We start from the raw sequence: 19,427 nt of genomic DNA, 5'->3' as shown, positions 1-19,427 counted from the left end.
AGCCCGGGGCTGGTCGGTCGGGCCGGCGAGGGGAGGCCGGCTGCGGCTGGCTCTGCCTTCCGGGCTTAGGCGCCTTCCCAAGGGAGGGTCGTTTCTTTTAGGGATGAGAGTTGGGATCGAGAACTCTTCCTCGAAGAGCTTTTAAAGACGGGATGGCTTTTCGTCCGTGTGCAGTGTAGGAGGAAAGCAAATGCGGTTCATCAGTGTAATGCCTGTATTAGAGGGGGAAAGATGTTTTCACAGAGGGCTGCGGGGCAGAAAGTTTGTTGTGAAACCATAAATTATCAAAGAACGGGAAAGGTACAGTCTGATACCAGGGATGGTGTGTATGTGGGGGTTCCTTCTTTCTTTTCTTAAAAAGCAAAACATAATTTCAGTGAAAAATTAGTTGCTTCAGAGTCAGTTCTGGTCAACCAGTTTGTTGAACATGAAATTTCTTGACCTCAGATGGTCTCATACCACCTAGACTCTAAGGTGATTTTTTTTTTAAATGAGTTTTAGGATTTAGACACTTGGGCAAGGAGTCTTCAGCTAGCCAATGATGTAGCCAAACCTATGTGGGAGGAGCAGTATTTATGTAGAAGAGTCACAGGGAACTTGGGGTGTGACTTGGAAAGACCTGGGATTAGATACCAGCCTTGCAACAAATACTAGCTGTGTGACCTAGGGGGAAGTTATTTAACCCCTTCACCCTCACTCTCCCTACCTATAAATGGGAGTAAGAGTTGCTACTTCATAGATGACGACTGACAATCCAGCAAGATCCTATACATATATCTAAGGCCCCTATACCCAGAGTGACTTACTAATAAGTGCCTGTAATAAAGTAAAGTGATAACTGGCTCCATTCTGGGTAAGTTTACTACATCAGGAGGTCGGGGAGGTGCTTGTCTCTTGTACAACGCCTGGTAACTAACGCATGGAGAGCTCTTACTAGAACCTTATTGAGTGGACTAAGTAAATAAGCAGGGGATTTGGCTTTATAATTGCTTAAACCAGGGTATCAAAGGAGTTTGATTCAGAGGTGATGACAGGTTTATCAGTGGACTTGTCTGCATCTGTGTTTTGGTTTGTGCCTTGTATGGGAATGATCAGATTTGATCGGATTTGCCAGAAGCCTAGACTCAGGATGAGCAGGTATTATACTGGTTTTGGAAAGATCTTAATAGTTTAAATTATGCTGCTATGTCCAACACTGGAATATTTTCTAAGGATGTTTTCTGATTAAGTTAATACAAAGTCATTTTAGAAAATTTGAGGAAAGGTTAATTGCCATCTTCATTGGTAACTGTTGTTCACATTTTGGTATATATCCTTCTAGAAGACAGCAGCAATCAAATCTCACATTATTTTATTTTATTTTATTTTTTGGTACAGGGATCAAACTCTGGTCTTTGCACTTGCAAGGCAGGTGGTGACACAACTTAACTAAATCCCTGACCCCTTATTTTTGCTTTTTAAGAGAAGATCTCACTCACTGTGTAGTTCAGGTTGGCCTTAAACTCACTGTGTACCCTGGCTGGCCTCAGACTCATGGCAATCCTCCTGCCTCTGCATCCTGAATGCTGGGATTACAGGTGTGTGCCACCATGTCCGGCATATAAGATGTTTTATAACTGTACAGAATGCAGTTAATAAAAAGGCATGATAGCATTGTTATCAGGAACCCGGGGTGCAGATCCATAATGCCTAGGCAAAGGCTGGTTATTCCAGTGAGCCTAACATCTGTGCCTGAGTGCCCTCATCTTAGAACGGTGCTGCTGTCTATATTAACAGATGAGATCATTGATGTAAACACTTAGCATATTGCCTGGCATGTCGTAGTTTCTCAGTGTGTTTATTGATTTCAAAGGCTTGGTGTCTTAGACTTTTGGGCTGGGTGGGCCCTAGAGATCATCTGCCATCATCCCTTTCTTTCACAGGGGCATGAACAGACTTGCTTAATGTCGCACAGCTCGTTTTTAGTGTCTCCAGTTATGTCCTTATTTCCTCTCTGCTCAAAAGTCACCTTAGCATATACGGGGAGTTCATTTCCTCTGCTTTCTCCCCTTGGCACGTGCCTCTTTTATACAAAGGTTGGGATTTTCAACTCTGCACTTCTGTCTTGTCTGTTACTTCCTCAAGGGCTCGGCTCATCTTCCAGGTTTGAATCTTCAGTACCAAGAGACCACTGCTGAATGAGTGTGCTGTTGCTGGAGGATAAGGCCAATAAGTAGTAGAATAGGGTCTGAATTGTGGAAAGGAACAATTGCGCTGTGTGTCAGTCAGTCATCTGGCTGCTATGTATTGAGCGCTCACTGTGCGCCAGTCATGGGTTCGTGCAGAGGATGTGGTGCCACCCAGGACAGACTTGTCTCTTTTTGGAGCTTAAAATCTGATGTGTCGGATGCACACCAAATCAGGAATTGCATGCTTTGATCTTATTGCGCTGAGTTCTTATTGTGCAGAGGTGAGTAGGGGTGAGCCAGGACACAGAGGCGTGGCTTGATGCAGCGGAGAGGGGAGGCCAGGAAGGTCTCATCTGAGGGTGGAGGTCAGCCTCCAGCAGTGGTGGGTGTGGGTTAGCCAGCCAGAGGGAATGTTGGTGGTGGCAGGGAGGGAAGGACGGTGCTGTGCGTTCTAGGGCATTGAGGAAGAGCAGAGCAGCAAAGCGGAAAGGGGAGCTGGTGAGGTGGGCGAAGACCGTATTTTACGGGCTTTGTAGATCTTCTCGCAGATTTTCACCTTTGGCCTGGACCAGGGGAAAGCCTGTCTAATGCTGTGCTTCACGCTGAGTCCTTCCTTTAGAGAGACATTGACAGCAGAATAAAGAGTGACCAAGTTGATTAGCTGTCTAACCTTGGCATACTACTTGGAATAGGAAGTCCTGAGAGAAGGAAAAGGGAGGTGCAGGCTGTGCGGGAAGGTTGTGTACACGGAGAAATAGTAAGCATGTTCTGTGTCTTGGTGGAAAGCATGCTGCAGAGTGGTAGACAGACATCCAGGAGGCAGAGCTTGCCTGAGTGGTGGAAAGTCAGGAGCAGGGTAAGCTGCCTCCTGGCGTGAAAGGGATGTGTGGACAGGGGCTGCAGGGTACCTGCCAGGGAACCCATAATAGGAGTTCAGTTCTGTGTGTGGTAAGAATGGCCTTCAGGCCTTTTTGTGCCTCTCAGTGTGTAAATCAGGTGAAATCTGAAATTTTCTTACTCTCTTGCAAGTGATTCAAACAAACCTGAAGCTTCTTTTCTTTCTTTAATTCTGAAAACTCATAAACTTGGGACTTTGTAAAAGTAATATTGTAGAGTAACACTAAATATTTGAAGTTACATTTATTGATTTACTTCAATAAAGGGGTATTTATGGTTGTCAGGACAAAAGAACTGTTTTCTTTGGGGGGGGTTGGGTTTTTTTTGTTTTGGTTTTTTGAGACAGGGTCTCAGTATGTAGTTGAGACTGACCTGGAACTCACTAAGTAGTGCAGGCTGGCCTCAAACTCACAGCGACCTTACTGCCTCAGTCTCCCAGAGTGCTGGGATGACAGGTGTGCACCACCACGCCCGGCAGGAGCTGTTGTTTTTATTAGTAAGTTAGTCTGAAGCCAATACTCACTAAAGCAAACCAGTGTATAAACATAAGCCATTGCTTCGAGCAAAGTGGAAAAGAGCTTGTTCCAAAACTGCAGAGTGACGAGTAATGGCTACTTTTGTCGGTGGGAAGAAAAGACCAGGAAAAAATAAGAGTCAAGTTTTTCTTTTCCTGGGGAAGTTGGGATGTCATGCATTGAATCACTTTGATGTCGTGCAGATGAGCACCAGGCGCGACGGGCCTAGTGGGGCACAGCCTGTGCGGCAAAAGGCGGGAGGGCTGGAGATGATGAGATGAGGGTGATGGGTGCGGCTGCGCTCCCGTTCGGACCGGGAATGGCGAGGCCAGGTGTCTGCAGCCATCTGAGTCTGGAGGAGAAGCTTGAGGGGAGACACAGATCCAAGCGCTAGGGTACAGAGGTAATGAAGGTTTCCGCTTCCTGGGCACGCCCTGGGACACGGCTTCCCATCCCTGTCTCCCCTTGTAGTCTCCACATGCTTTGTTGGTGGAGAGAAAAGATTCCTCTCTCCAGCCGCTGCTGTCACGCAGTTGGATTGCTAGGGGTGTGGGTTGACTTAGTGTGCGCACTTCACAAGGTGGGTGCTTGCTTCCTGTAACAGACTTAATCATTGGCTAACAGCTTGAAAAATGTCTCTGTCTTCCTGACCTTCTCCCTCACTGCGAGTGCTTGAGTGACTTAGCAGTTAAGATGGATGATGGTGAGGGTCTATTTTTTTTTTCTTTTTGGAAAAAAGTCATCAGCGGATCTCATTGCAAACCCTAAACTGTTGCTTGGCATATGGGGCATAATGATCTCTGCAGGAAGAGATGCAATTCTGTGGGCAGTCAGGCTTCACTCTCAGGTCTGTCTTCATGGACTAATGCATCTCTTCTTGATCTTTCCATTTGGGAACAACGCAGCGAGCAAAGGCTACCAAGAGGAAGCACCGAGTGTCGAGTGAAGCTCCCCCAGCAAAACGGAGGAATGAAATATCCTTTCTCTCAGCCAACAAAACTGGTGTGAAAGAAACTCAAAGGACTTTCAAGGGGAAATCACAAAAAATTTTTTCTCCCAGGAAGTATTCGGTTAACGCAGGTGATAGAAAGCAAGAGGAGAAACCGTGCATTAAGACTTCATCGTTGTTTAAAAACAACCCTGAAATCCCAGAACTCCACAGGTATGTCCAGGTGCAGATGCACTTCCGAAATAGAGGGAATTGAGTATGTTCTGCTTTTCCCTTGCTAACATTGGCACCGGTGTCTGGATTCGCAGACCTGTGGTAAAGCAGATGCGAGAACAAGTGTTCACTCCTGAGGCTTTCCATGAGCTGTGCCTCCACCCACACCTGGTGAGTACGCAGTGCTCTGTGGGTCTGAGTGGTCAGTGTGTGTGTGTGTGTGTGTGTGTGTGTGTGTGTGTGCGCGCGTGCGTGCAGAGTGTCTGTTTCTGCTCCCAGGCTGACGGCACATTCTCCTGCTAGAGCAAGACACATGTGCAGAGGTCACTGCTCGCTCCCCATCCTTGTTTTAAGAACCAGAGACTTTCCTCACATAATGCAGTTTAGCACTTCACTAACTAGACTTCACACGGCTTCCTGATTGTTGGGTGGGGAGGCGAAGTCGTTCGTGGTGGCAGATGGCATAGTAGCCGAGGCAGAGGACCTGAGCTGCCTTCTTGCTGCTAAGGGATGTGCAGGGAAGAACAGGCTACTTTAAATGCATTCTTTTCCTTTGTCGTAATGTCATGAGTGAGTTTTCTAGACTTAATATAGATGGGGGGGAATTATTAAATTTTGGAAACCTTGCTTGCCTTTGCTTGAGTGGGTGCAGCGTGTGCACCCCTTCTTTAAGGTGGGCTCCATGGGGTGGTGGTTTTCTTGCCCAAAGATGGAGCAGGGAATTTTATCCTTAGTAAAGCAGATGTTTTGGACGAGGTGACTCATTGTTAAGGGGACTGTTCTGTCCATCCTGGGCCTCTGCCCACTTAGGTGCCAATTGTACCCACTCCCAGCTGTATCAACCAAAGTATTTTCCAGATACTGACACACATCATAAATCCCTCCACTTGAGAAACACTAAGTTGGGGGAACTGAATGTGATCCTGCTAATCAATGCAATTCCAGTATTCTGTCCTTGGTTTGTGTCTTTTCTGTTATATAAGTTTTTATCAAAAAGTTGATAAAGAAAAAAAAATTTTTATTTTCTCTTTTAGGTTTCTACAATAAACACAGTCTTAAAAGTATCCAGTATGACCAGGTAAAGTTCCAGGCTACTCTGGATTTTCTTAAGTCTTAAGTGGGTAGAACCAGATGAGATCCAAATCTTGATGCTGGAGAACAGTGCCAGGATATGGACCATAGAGGCTTTGACAGAGCTTTTATCCATTCGGGTTCCCCGTCTTTTACACAGAGAGGCTAGCTTTCCATCCAGTTCTGCTCAGCTCTAAACTGTGTCTGATAATCTGATTCAGAAGATATATTGTCTGTGCTTCCCTCAAAATCATTTGGCCAAAATGCAGAATTTGCTCATGTCATTTCTTAGCAGTAAGGGTTAGGGTCAACTCAAAAGAAGTAGATGAAGGGCTGGGGATTTAGCTCAATTTTTCCTCCACCTGCCTCACAAGCACAAGGTCCTGAGCTTGATTCCTGGAAGCAAAAAAAAAGAGAGAGAGAGAAGTAGATGGTTGGATATAATGGGATGCTGAAATAATGCTTTAGGATTTTTTAATAATGATAACTCTTGGAAAATAGAAAGGGAAAGGGTTTGGGGAGGGGACACACTCCCCACTCTGAGTACATATTGCTTGCCTTGTACATGTCAATGCTCACCTTTTACTGTTAAGTAAAGTTAAGAATATTGAATATTGGAGCTCCCACCAGCAGTTTTGTTGTTTGTTTGCTTGCTTTGTCAACCAAATTTAAATCATTTCTCTATCCTTTTTTGTTGTCTGGTTTGTTTTTGTTTTTTTACCTTTTTTCTTTTTTTTTTTTTTTTTTTTTTTTTTTTTGGTATCAGGGATCAAACTCAGGGTCCTTGTGCATGTGAGGCAGGCAGAGGAACCACTGAACTAAGTCCCCAGCCCTTGTTTGGTTTTAAGTGCATACACAGACATCTCTCCATGTGTTTATGACAGTTTCTTGGCGCACGGACAGGCGCTGCTGGCTGTCTGGATAGCTCGCGGGCATCCTTTTGCTCTCCTGCACTGAAGTCTTGCCCTGTGTTGTCCTGTTCCCCACGTTCCCTACCTCAGAAGGCATGAGAGTATGCCACACTTTGTGGTAACTAATTTGTTTTCATGCTTATCCACTTCTTTTAAAAGTGAGTTTAATACAATGACCAGTCTCTGGCTTGTGTCACCATTTTCAGCTAAGTTCCAAAATGTCACTAGGGATTTATCCTAGTCACCCTGCACTTCTTTTTTTTTTTTTTTTTTTACTTTTTTTTTTTTTTTGTTTTGTTTTTGAGACAGGGTCTCACTGTGTAGTGAGACTGACCTGGAACTCACTGTGTAGCCTGGGCTGGTCTCAACTCGCAGTGATCCTCCTGCCTCAGCCTCCCGAGTGCTGGGATGACAGGCATGCGCCACCATGCCCGGCTCTTCCCAGCACTTGTAAGCGGGCAGTTGCTAAAGAGGGCAAGGAAACCTATATGTCCGTCTGGACACATAGACGACCGATATTTATAGATGAAGTGTGTTCTCTCTTTTGGGCGGCCCTAGTGTTCAGAAGCAAAGTATTCCTGTGTTGCTGGAAGGCAGAGATGCCCTCGTGCGGTCCCAGACCGGCTCAGGTCAGTCGCTGTTTAGTCTCTGCCCTTCGTCCCATGGCACAAGGCCCGCAGTCATGCTGGTAGGCTCTGAGGGGGTGTCTGGCAGCAGTGGCTGTTTTTCTTATTTTGGGGGAGGGAGCTGTGCTTGTTCCTGATTAGACCCTTGAATTTGTTCACAAAATGTGTTCAGTTTTGTAAAGAAGGAAGGGATCGTGGCTGGCGCTGTGGTCAGGAATGATGAGCACATAGCTGACCTCTGCCATTACTTCCCCGAAACCCAGTTCGTGGCTTTGCCACGTCCCACTGTCCATGGCCACAGCTGTCCGTGCCCTCTCTACGGTGACCATTCTGATATTAAAACAGTTCTGCCATGAGCACACTCTGTGCTGCTTGGATGCAGTCATGGTGCTGGAGAGAGAACCCTGTCTGGCTAGATGGTCCTCTGGCCCTCTTGGGCCCGGCCGTGCCCTCAGTCAGGGCAGCTGTTGTCCATCCGTTCCTTCTGGCCCAGCCACGTGGAGACCCAGAGCTTCTGCCTTCCTGTGGCTTCTGTATCTCTGGATACTGCCCTGGGGTTCACACTGGCCATCCGCACTACAGAGAACAAGTAATGACCACCAGGACTCGTCAGAGAAGTTAAGAGGGACTCAGGGGAGGCATGTCCAGCTTCGCTACACAGCCGTTGAGCTTTTGTGCCATTTGGAAAATGTACCGTCCCCTCAGTTCTGTGTAAAGTTGCTGAAGCTTTGTGGTTTTTAGAAGTACTAAATTTACAAAGTAAAATTAGAAGTTGGAGCAGAGGTGAAGTTCCTTTTTACCGCTCTTGGAGGTAGAATGTGCAGTTTACCTTCTAGAATTTTGTACTACTAAGGAGAACAGAGCCTCTTTCCCTTTTAACTGAATTTGAGCCTCAGTTGTACATCTTGTGGAGTTAAATTTCAGCCTCCTGTTCTAAGTTCTAAAGTGTTACTTACTTTTGCACTCTTTTAAAAGGTAAAACTCTTGCCTATTGCATCCCCATGGTCCAGTCCCTTCAAGCAATGAAGTCAAAAATACAAGTGAGTATAAACTGTCTTTCTGCTGTTGTCCGTCATGGATAGGTGTCCATCCAACCGAACCATGGTGGTAATATTGGAACTGAAAGATGTGTTTGCACTTGGCATTGTTCTTTCACCTCCTTTTCATTCATTTATTATGCACGCATGTTTTGTCTACACATTGCTGAGAGTGGATGGAATAAATGCGTTTCATAATCACTCTTAATAAGCACCGTATATGTGCTAGGAAACACATAACGTGCTTTCCACATGCCGGACGTTGTGCTAACTGCTCTGCTATGTTACCTTCTTGCTCCTACCAAACTGATGCCTGTCTTACGAAGAGAAACAGACACTCAGGACAGTAAAATAACTAAAGCCATGCAATGAGTTGTGGTAGAACTGGATTTTCCCCTCCCTTTGTTTGGCTCCAGAGCCCATGCTCTAGCTGCCACATTGTGTTTGTAAGGTGTGGTCCATGGCTGGCCCCTGTGCTGTTTAGGGGCCTTTTCTCTGTGTCTTCCACAGGGCCCACTGTTGGGCCTCCTAAAGAATTACTGCTTGGGAAGTGTCTCCAAATGATTTAATTTGCAGCTTTCTGTTTATGCTTTAATTTGAGTCTCTGTTGTAAATCTTGTGGAGTTAAATTTCAACCTCCTGTTCTAAGTAAGTGTTACTTACTTTTGACCAAGGAGGCTGAAGTTTCTATGTAAAACAGTGGTTTATCAACAGCAGATGTGAAAATAAGCAGCCAGTTAATGAGTTAGCAGTTGGGCTGCCACATACCTAACAGTATTAGAACTTATCTTTAGTTATGAAATATACTGAGTTAATGCCTGGGCCAAAGAAGCCAAAATGGGTTTCTAGGAAGGCCAGTTAGCTTTTGTGTCCATGGACATAGGCCTCATCTCACACTGCAGCCAAGTCCCATAGGCGCAGTCAGTTGAATGGAAGTGGTAAGAGGAGAAATAGGAAGTAAGGTGAGTGTACAAAATGGGGGATAATGGGTGGCTGTTTCTCTCAGTTCGGACATGCATCGGGCTTACCTGATACATGAGTGACCAAATGAGTAATAATAGTACTGCTTTATGGTCCCTGGATAAAACATATCCTCAACTCTACACTGTTACTGAGTAAATACACAAACAGAAGGAAAAACCTCTGTGGCAGAATGCCGATAATGAATGCAGAAGTGGTGGACATAGAGAAGCACCATTTGGTAAATCCCTCAGTAATTCTGTTTCAGGCCTGGGTCCTCACCGTGCAGTCTAACACGAGCAGAGGTCTGTGTGAGGGGAAGTAGGGTCTTACGTAGTCTCCACGGAGTGCCACACACTGTACCTCTTAATGAAGTCAGTGGCTTGACAGCAGAGCCAAGATGTGTCGCCTCCGGAACCTCCTGAGAAGGGCACATGGCTCCTGTGGTGTTCTTGCCAGCAACACTTAACCTGAATTCAATTGGGAAGGAAGCACTAGGCAGACTAAAATTGAGGGGCAAGATAGCTGGTCAGTATTCTTCAGAAGCGTCACGGTGCTCACTGAAGAACCAGCTTGAAAGGGTGGTCCTGGGTGGCTGCAGTTGTAATACAGGGCAGTTATAGGTCAGCTGATGAAGTCTGAGTAATAGGATTTCCATGTTGATTTCCTGGTTTTGGTAATTATACTATGATTTTGGTGATTGATATCATGGAGAAACGGAGCAAGAAAGATGAGAATTCCTTGTACTATTTTTCCAATGTTTTGTAAGTCTGAAGCTATTTAAAAATTAGCTTAAAACATTTGAGCTAAAAAGTAGGCTAAAATATTTTTTAAATCAGCTGGAAAAGAAACCCTACAAGTCATCCAAACAATATAACCCTATGTAACCATTGGAAGTGACATTTCTTTAAATTATTGAGTGTGTGATCTTGCCATACTCAGTGAAGAAAGAAGTTGCAAAGCAGTATGTTCTGTAACTCTAGTTCCATACATGTAGCCTGTGTGTTTATACGGATAATAAACCAGAACGACACTTAGCAAATCGTTTGTACTGGTTTTCTCTGTGGTGGAAAATGAGGGATTTCATTTCCTAAAGGTAACTGATTTTTTTTCTCCTTATTAAGCAGTTTACAGTGAGGTCCTTCATGCACAGTGCTTAGGATTTTCCCTGACACAGTGAGAGAAGAGGAAATGTAAATTTTTACACCTGTGTAGTGAAGGCTCATCCACTTAAGTACTGCAGGAGAGCTTGTTGCAGTAAAGGAAGTTTTTTCACACCAGGGTGGGGAATTTGGAAATATCTGGGCTGTATCAAGTCCTACGGGTTCCAGCCCATCTCTCTTCCTAGAGCGGCAGCTGAGGACCAGAGATTGGATGACACACATCGTGTGTGCAGTTTGCTGGGCACCTGTGCTCTGACTGTGGGTCTGAGTGTGACTTTTTTCTTTGTGCTGGCGATTGAACGCAGGGCCTCATGCCCGCTAAGCACGTGCTCTGGCATTGCAGTACTCCCAGCCCAGAGGGGAGCCGGGAGCAGTTTGTTCCTTCCCTCTCTTTGCCTCAGTGTTGTCCCTGTGGGTGAGGACACGAGTAGTGCCTGTCTCCTGGGGCTGAGATGGAGGTGGTGAGCTGTGCCTGTGACTCCCTGAGACCTGGTATCTGCACACGCCTTCCAGAGCCATTGATATCAAGCCATGTCATTTTTTATTTGCTCAGATATTTTAAAATATCACTAGCATATTATTCTCCTAGACCGAAATACTCTGTAAAAACAGTTTTCCAAACCCCTATTTAATTCACTTATTTCAAGTCATGTGCAATATAGTCCCTCGGAGTTCATTGTAAAATGATCTCACCTGCAAAAAACTTCTCCGAGACAGCGGCAAATTCAAGAGGCACACGGCAGATTCTCAGGTTACTTCAGTGATGAAATGAGAAGGGACTGATTCTCTGTTCACACCTGTTCAGATACTTTGGCTCTGATTTTCTAACATCGTATCTATTGTGCTTCCCTTATAATCGTGCCCTGAGAGGAACTGATTTTTCTTTCTTCAGCTCCTGTCGTAGCACCTTTTGAAATGTCAGAATCTCTAATGTCACATGGTGGCACGTTAATCCTGTTGTACTGGCATGTTTACTGTTCCCAGCCCTGGCTCCAGCGTTGTCTCAGAAAGTTGGTGCTGGGTACGGACTACTCCAGTTTGACTTCTAAATCCTGTCTCCTTGTGGGTAAATGTTTCTCATGCAAAACATGAAGGCCATACTTGTAATTGAATTTGCTGCTAAATCTGCCTTTAGTCTTTGCACTAAACTTGTTTTGGTTCATCATCTGAGCTCTTTTTATGTCTTGCACCATTAACGTAGGGCCTTCATCAGATTGCTTTGGTTTCTTTTAGTAGTGTCATTGTCATCATCATCATGTAATGTACCTAAAAAGTTTTTAAAATTCAGGACACCAAAAAAAAAAAAATCAGAACACCAAGAATATATAGCGTGAAAAGTACCCCATACCCCTTCTCCTCAGGGAACCGTGTGCTTCTCAAGACACAGTAGTTGTTGCTACCAGTCTCTGGTGTCTCCTCCCTGGGATATTCTTTGCATGTCTGCTCGCTTCCTGTGAGGTCTTGTTTGTTTTTCTTTTTGGTTTGGTACTCAGGTGCATGCTGTTCTGTGTCTTTATGTGTGTTCCTTTATTTTTAGGAATGGTTTTTCATCCGTACTACATAGAGCTGCCATGTTCTTTTTTGTGGCTGCCTAGTATTCCAATATGAGTATATACCATAAATTACTGAGTGATTCCCTTGAAGGTTGGTAGATTTATTTTATGTCCAGCATTTTGCTACAGATGAGGGTATTATAAATATATTCCACAGTCCATAAAATATTCTACAGTTTCTTTGTGCGCACATTTGTACTTGTAGGAAAAATTCCTGTAAGTGGAATTTGTGTTTTTATTTTGATATCTAATGCCAGAGTTGATCCTTTTTTGAGATGTGACCTTTCTATGTTGCCCAGGCTGGCCTCAATCCAAGATCCTCCAGCCTCAGCCTCCTAAGTAGCTGAAATTCCAGTTGCCCACCCTGGCCAGCTCGGGTTTCTCTTGGAGGCATTTCACCAGAGTGCTCTCTCGCCAGCAGTACACAGGAGCCCCTCCTGCTCCTGCGCTTGATGCCCATCAGCTCTTTGACTTTGGCTCATTTAATGAGAAAACCACTCGTAACTTGAATTTGAATTCCTTTTATGAGTAAAGTTGACATCATTTCAATGTGTAATAGCCATGTTTTCCATTTTAATTTTCATAAATTAGCTATTGACTTTTCTCTTTTTTCCTCTTTGAGTTGCTGACTCTAAATTATAGGATTTCTTTATAAGTTAAGGAAATCAGCATTTTCTCTTAGGAGTGGCATATTTTCCCCTGTATTGTCATTAGACTCTTGGGTTTTTGTGGGCATGTTTTTCTATTCTGAATTTTCAAATTTTATTTACTAAAATATATTGGTATTTTATGATATCTGAGCTTTATATCATCTAAAAAGGCCAACTAATTTTAGCTTTATTTTTTTTCCTGAAAGAACTTTCCTGAATTGACTTTTTCTCTAATGATACACAGTAAAATGACCCTTGTATTTTTTCCCGTTTTTTTTTTTTTTTTTTTTTTTTTTTTTTTTTGATGGTGCTGGAGATTAAAGCCAGGGCCTTCTCATGAACTATATCCTCAGCCCTCTTGTATTTTTTGAGACATGGTCTTGCTAAATTACCCAGGCTATATTCAAACTTGATCCTCCTGTTCAGCCTACTAGAATGCTGGGACTACAGGTGTGTGCCACCACACCCAGCTTCTGTGATATCTTTCATCCTGTTCTAGTCACTGCTTGATATTATAATCTCTGTGTACCAGTTTTTTGGGGTTTTGTATGTTTGTTTGTTTGTGTTTGGTTTGTTTTTTGTTTGTTTGTTTTTTGAGACAAGGTCTTGCTTTATAATTCAGGCTGGCCTTAAACTCGTTGTGTAGCCCAGGCTGGCATCAAATTTGCAGCAATCCTCCTGCCACAGCCTCCCCAGAGCAGGGATTACAGGTGTGCGCCACCATACCCGGTTCACCAGTATTTCTTAAACTGCTGTAGCTTTAAATTAACATCTGATAGGGCCAGGGATTTAGCTCAGTGGTTCCACCACCTGCTTCGCAAGCGCAAGGACTCAAGTTCAATCCCCGTACCAAAAAATAAATAAATAAAGAACATCTAGCTGGGCGAGGTGGTGCATACCTGTAATCCCAGCACTCGGGAGGCTGAGGCAGGAGGATCACTGTGAGTTCGAGACCAGCCTGGGCTGCATAGTGAGTTCCAGCTCAGTCTCACTTACATACTGAAACCCTGTCTCAAAAAAAAAAAGAACATCTGATAAGTTTTTCATAATAAATATGTAGTTATTTTTGCGTTTCTTTTTCCTACAAAGTTCCTTTGCGGCAGTCTTGCCTGGTATGTTGTGCACATGCATCTGTGCACACCCTTCTCTGAGGGTGTTAGAATTGCACTGCATTTAGGGATTGATTTGGAGAATTAATTTAGAGCATTGGACCTTCCTATCCAAGAATCAGTTACATCTTTTGACTTACTCAAATTGTACTTTATGCCTCTTGGAGGTGTTTTAAATTTTTCATCATGTACCCTTTGCACATTTATTAAGCTTACATTTTTATCTTTTTTGTTGCCATTGTAAGTGTGAACTTTTTCCTTCCTTTGTATTTTCCCACTTTCTATATTGGAAGGCTACTGACCTTTATATATTAATTTTGTATTCAGAACTTGACTGAAATACCTGATTTAGAGTAATTTTTCAGGTGATTCTCAAAGTTTCTTTTATTTCCTAAACTAAAATGACAATCTCCTAATGATGCCTCCTGCCTCTTTTCCTGTCTATGGGTCATGTCTGTCTGTCTGATTGCACTTGACCAGGGCAACCCGAGCGATGTCCTGTGATGCCGGGTGGTGCATGGGGTGAACCACTGGCTGCACTCAGCTTGTCGGCCTGGATCTGGGGTCTCGGCCCTGCTCACAGCGTCTTATTCTCTGTTGACAGCGCAGTGACGGCCCCTATGCTCTGGTGCTGGTGCCTACGAGAGAGGTAAGAGATTTGGCATGGTGTGAGTCTTAACTGCAGACTTGCAGTAATGTCCTGGTGACTTGGAAGCGACTTGACCACTGTCCCACCACTGCCACACAACTGCGTACTTCCTTCCTGGCTGTGGGAACCATCCTTGGTTCCTATCAAGAAGAAAGACTCAAATATTTTTGAAAATTCTATGTATGGGAAAATATTTCCTTGCTATCTAAAAACTAATGATATTAAATCTCTGTCCCTTTAAAGAAGTTAAAAGAATCATCTTTTTAAGTTTTTTTTTCCTTTAAAACAATTCAAAAATAAAAACAGCTCTGAAAACTAACTTTGTGAAAGAAGCTACTGCTGGTAAAATTTAACTCATTCTGGAAGTTAGGCGTGTCAGTAATGTTTGTCTTTTCTTGGTGGTGATCTCTTCTGTCTGATCTGTGGTATTTGCCTATGGGGCAATTTAGGGCTAGGTGTCCACTTTCTGTGCCAGATGCAGTTTCAGGTCAACCCTTTATTCATTCTGCAGTGCCTGTCTCTGCCCAGTACAGCAAAGAACAGACTACTTCAAATTTTACAGCAGCAGAGTTGTTCTTTCCCAGGGATGCTTCCAGAATCCAAACATGTAGAAACTGTGTACATACCACCCTTTCATAAGAAGAGTCAGTAGAGACATTTTTAATATGGTGAATAGTTATAACCTACATTAATTTTCGCTTTCTTTGGTTTCCCCTGGAGTTGCTGTTTTGGGTTTTGTTTTTGTAAATTTGAGAATGACCCCCCTGCCAGTCTTTAGGTATCCTGGCCTGGTCTTCTGCTTGAAGACACAGCAGATCACCTTGAGGCAAGATCCTCGAAGGCCAGCCTGTTGTGCAACTATTCTAGTGCATCCCTTCGTTCATGTCACATTCTTTCTCTTTCTAACCGGAGCCAAATCCAAGGACTGTAGATATGAACTTCTCTGTGTGACACTCTGGGAATTTGAGCCAGCAGAGGGAGCACAAAACATTATTTTTGTACATGTCTAAGAAATAGATGTGATGTTGTTTCCCTCATCTCCCAAAGTGACAGGTTGCACAGCCAGTCTACAAGGCATATTTCCAGAGTAAATTCTGTGTGTAGATTTTTGTTTTGTTTTCCTTAAGCTTGACTTGAGGTCCAGGTTTGTATCCTAATCGTTGTAAGTGACCTTTAACAAAAGGGGTTGGGAGGGACTGTATTCATAGTCTAACTTTGTAATATTTTTAGCTGGCTCTACAAAGCTTTGACACTGTCCAGAAACTGCTGAAGGTAAGACAAACATCAGTTGATTTTTGTCTTTTTTTCTGACATTTTGGGTAAAAATTAATACACGAGTCTTTATTTTCAGAGGACTTAACTGTGACTTCCCTCTTCCCTGGATATCTCAGCTTTCTGTAGATATAATTTGCAAGTTTTTAACCGATGTAAACCTCAATGACTATTGATTTCAGCTTAGCTAATTACCAGTGTTTCCCACAGTTTAAAATCCTATAATCTGTTCATCATAGTCACTAGCAAGCAGCATACAGAGATAAACAGGTTGCACCCTCAGGTGAGCCAATGGAAAGCAATAAAAAGCTGCAAGTACGGTTTGTTCCAGAGAGGAGAGAAGGTTTAAGAGTCAGATCCTGCCACCCCACCAAACTGGATCACAAATTGATCTGTCCTTTATCAGGGGCAGGGAGTAGGAGAGCTGTTGTTTGGATTTTGTCTTAATCCTCCTCCCAAAGGCAGCAGAGTTACTGGGCTTTGTTCTGTAGTCAGGTTCCATGGGGAAAGGTAGGGGAGCTACTTGAATCAGTTTAAGAAGCTTACGCTGGTCTCCTGTAGTGTTGGAAGCTATAATCGCAATTAGTGCTGATCCTGACCCTGGATGTGGCAGTGCGCACAAACTGTGCACAGTAACACTAACACACACAGATGGGACCTTGTTGTCCCTCTTATCTGGCTTGCATGAGGGTTAGGACTTAGAATCTGTCTACATTTGCAGGTGAAGGCACTTTACATTGATGTTGGTGTATTGTCTTTCTGCAGCCATTTACCTGGATTGTCCCTGGAGTGTTGATGGGTGGAGAGAAGAGAAAATCAGAAAAAGCCAGGTGGGAAGAGGCTTGCTCGTCCATTCTTTTTGGAAATTGTCTGTTCTGTCCTAGTCAGAAGAGTTGGTCCTCATGAACTAGAGAGAACCTGGTCTCTGCCTGTGCCTCCTGAGCCCTGACATAGGGGCCCACCTGGTTGGTGAGGAGTGGTCACCCCTAGACAAGGTTTCTCTTGTTTGTTGTTGTTGTTTTTTTTTTTTTTTGGTATTGGGGATCGAACTTGGGCCCTTGCACTTGCAAGGCAGGCACTAGAACCACTGAGCTAAGCCCCTGGCCAAGGTATTTTTTGAAATAGCGACAAACTTACAAATGGGTTCCCCTGATGTGGCTAGTAACAGTGCTGTTGCCTCCCTAACTCCTGCCCGCCAGGCACCTGCAGCCCCCTTGTTTACAACACAGCCACTTGGTTGTGACTCCCTTCTATGTTCATTGGGAGCTTGTGGTTTTGTTGATTGGCTTATAAAAAAACAGACCACAAGCCTATATAAGGCTTAGCAACTTGTTTTTTTCCTCCCAAATTCATTAATTCCTTCAGCTGTATTAGAACTTGTATCTGCAGAAAATGGTTACAACAGGTAAATCACAAACTGTCTGTGCCCCCCACCCCCATACTGGGGAATTGAACTCGGGAACTTGGGCTTACCGGGCAGGCTTGGTGCCACTGAACTAAATCCCTGGCCCTGCATTCTTTTAAAAACATTTAGTAGTAGTGCAAGGTTCTGAGTTTGATGCCCGGTACCAAAAAAAAAACCAAAAAACATTTAGTAGTTTTACCCAACTCTGCATGTAGCCTGTAACTGAAGGGTCCATATAAAATTTGACACCTGAAAGTATTGGTTAGAATAAATAATAATGGTAAAATTTGCAGCAGTGCAAACAATGCAGAAGTTTTCTTTTTCTTTCACATTCAAGCAGTCTGGGTCCTGTGGTGCACACCTGTAATCCCCACATGGAGGAAGGCTGCAGAAGGGTCACAAGTTTGAGTGCCACTGGGCAGCCCGTCTGACTCAAAATAAAAGTGGCTGGCTGGGATGGAGTTCATTTCGAAGGCCTGGTTTTAGTCCTCAGTGTCACAAAGGGGAAAGGAAGAGAAGTCTGATGGAGCCAGATTGGGGCTGGCTTGGCCTTTGAGTGTCAGGACCCTGGCTCCTCCTTTTTGTGCCCCTGTGAGTAGTTTTCCTTTTCAAGGTTACCTTAATCTTGGATAATTCCTGGAGCTCTAGCCATTACTTTGATTGAGTGATTGGTACCAGGGATCGAACTCAGGTCCTGTGCTTGCGAGGCAGACAGTGGAACCAGTAAGCTAAATTCCCAGCCCCCTCCAGCCATTACTTTTAGTTTCTTGCCATCAGGGACAAAGATGATTATAGTTCCTTCCTCCAAAGACACTTGTGTGATTTGCCCATTCCCTTTGTCCTTTTATCTCTTTGCTAACATAAGCGTATAGCCTTTCTGTCCTGAAAGGAAAACTAGAAAATATACCCAGCTAATGATTATGTCTGCTACCTAGAATAACTGGATAGTGGTTGTCTGGGGAATAAGAAATCAGACTTATTCTACATGCTCTGTGGGCAACATTAGGCCCATTTTATGGATGTTAGCTGAAGAGTTCAGTATAAGGAACAGGCATGGTAGCAGTTGGAGTTCTTTGGTACGAAATAGCCCGCTTGGTAGGAGGTTCCCTGGCGCAGGAGCCTTCAAGGCGGCCAGATGACCATCCACATGTCCAGAATGTCCTAAAAGGTCTGATATCAGACAGAGGGTGTTGGGTGATGTGGTGAAGGTGCTTTCCAGAGTGAAGGCTTTGTGGCTTTGCTGTAATTTCAGACCAGAACAGGTGCACTGTGTAGAAGCGGGTGACTCAGGTACTCCATGTGTCCCTTGCTGTCATGTCGTACCACATGTGCAGGAATTGCATCTATTCCTTTGCCCCTTTCATGTGTTTTCTGTTGCTACAGCCCTGTTTGATGTATTTTTTCTTAACCATAATTTTAAACAGACTTCGCAAAGGAATAAATATCCTCATCTCGACTCCTGGGCGGCTGGTGGATCATATAAAGTCCACAAAGAACATTCATTTTGGCCGCATTCAGTGGCTGGTTTTGGATGAGGCGGACAGGTGAGCCTCATCCGGGGAGCAGGAAAGGTGGGAGGAGAGGGCTGTTTCTCCCATCTCTGTGGCGACTACTTAGCATCATGCTTCCTCTCCACCTAGTTTCCAATTCTTCTCTTACAATCACAGAATCCTGGATTTGGGTTTTGAAAAGGATATCACTGTGATCCTCAATGCTGTGAACACCGAGTGCCGCAAGCGGCAAAATGTCTTGCTGTCAGCCACACTCACAGAAGGTAAGTAGAGGGGCTGGGGGGTGAACTGGGAGGACCCGGGGGAGGGCTGGCTCCAGAACACCGTTCTTCCACTTTGTCCTGTACACCCAGCTGCCCTCACCCAGTCACGCACAGCAGCTGTGTTCCCCAGACCTAGGAAAGGGAGGAAGGCAGGTCCCAGAGCCGGCGTCTCACTCCAGGAGTCGGGGAGACAAGGCCGGCTGCCATTGGCCCACTGGTTTCAGGAGGTTTTTGTTGAAGTTGCAAGCAGAGAAAGCAAGGCTCTTGTTCTTTTCCAAGTGTAATCATCTGCCTTTCCCTAGCTAAAAATACCTATTCCTTAGCTCCTTTCTTCAGGAGATAAATTCTTAATCTTTTATGGATGGGAAAACTAAGGCTTGGAAGAAAATTACACCACTTTATCAGACCCACACTGTAAACGTAGTCCTTTTATGGACAACAAAAGCGCCTTATGGCTTTGTGTCTGGCCGGCCGTTTGCCAGGCCACATTGTGACAATGCACGTG

The 19,427-nt window shown here is 44.3% G+C and overlaps 1 protein-coding gene across 2 annotated transcripts in view; it reads left to right on the top strand.

Annotated features, from left to right (window-relative positions):
- The first annotated feature begins 41 nt into the window (after positions 1-41).
- The window catches only part of Ddx31 (DEAD-box helicase 31), a 71,008-nt gene continuing 51,622 nt past the window's right edge, over positions 42-19,427 (top strand). Inside the window, exons 1-11 of one of the 2 annotated variants that reach the window (XM_033759100.1) lie at positions 42-300; positions 4,486-4,742; positions 4,838-4,913; positions 5,777-5,820; positions 7,283-7,353; positions 8,326-8,390; positions 14,427-14,471; positions 15,702-15,743; positions 16,509-16,573; positions 18,573-18,692; positions 18,816-18,922. In XM_033759100.1, the coding sequence (XP_033614991.1) occupies positions 232-300; positions 4,486-4,742; positions 4,838-4,913; positions 5,777-5,820; positions 7,283-7,353; positions 8,326-8,390; positions 14,427-14,471; positions 15,702-15,743; positions 16,509-16,573; positions 18,573-18,692; positions 18,816-18,922 (961 nt within the window). In that variant the 5' untranslated portion in view covers positions 42-231. Of the gene's footprint in view, positions 301-2,263; positions 2,450-4,485; positions 4,743-4,837; positions 4,914-5,776; positions 5,821-7,282; positions 7,354-8,325; positions 8,391-14,426; positions 14,472-15,701; positions 15,744-16,508; positions 16,574-18,572; positions 18,693-18,815; positions 18,923-19,427 lie in introns of those variants that run through there. The other variant, XM_010627405.3, reaches the window with a different exon arrangement.

Source organism: Fukomys damarensis, unplaced genomic scaffold, assembly GCF_012274545.1.
Source record: "Fukomys damarensis isolate Sample0158 unplaced genomic scaffold, DMR_v1.0_HiC HiC_scaffold_36, whole genome shotgun sequence".
In the NCBI taxonomy this organism is placed as follows: domain Eukaryota; kingdom Metazoa; phylum Chordata; class Mammalia; order Rodentia; family Bathyergidae; genus Fukomys; species Fukomys damarensis.
This window is presented reverse-complemented; position numbering and strand designations above follow the sequence as displayed.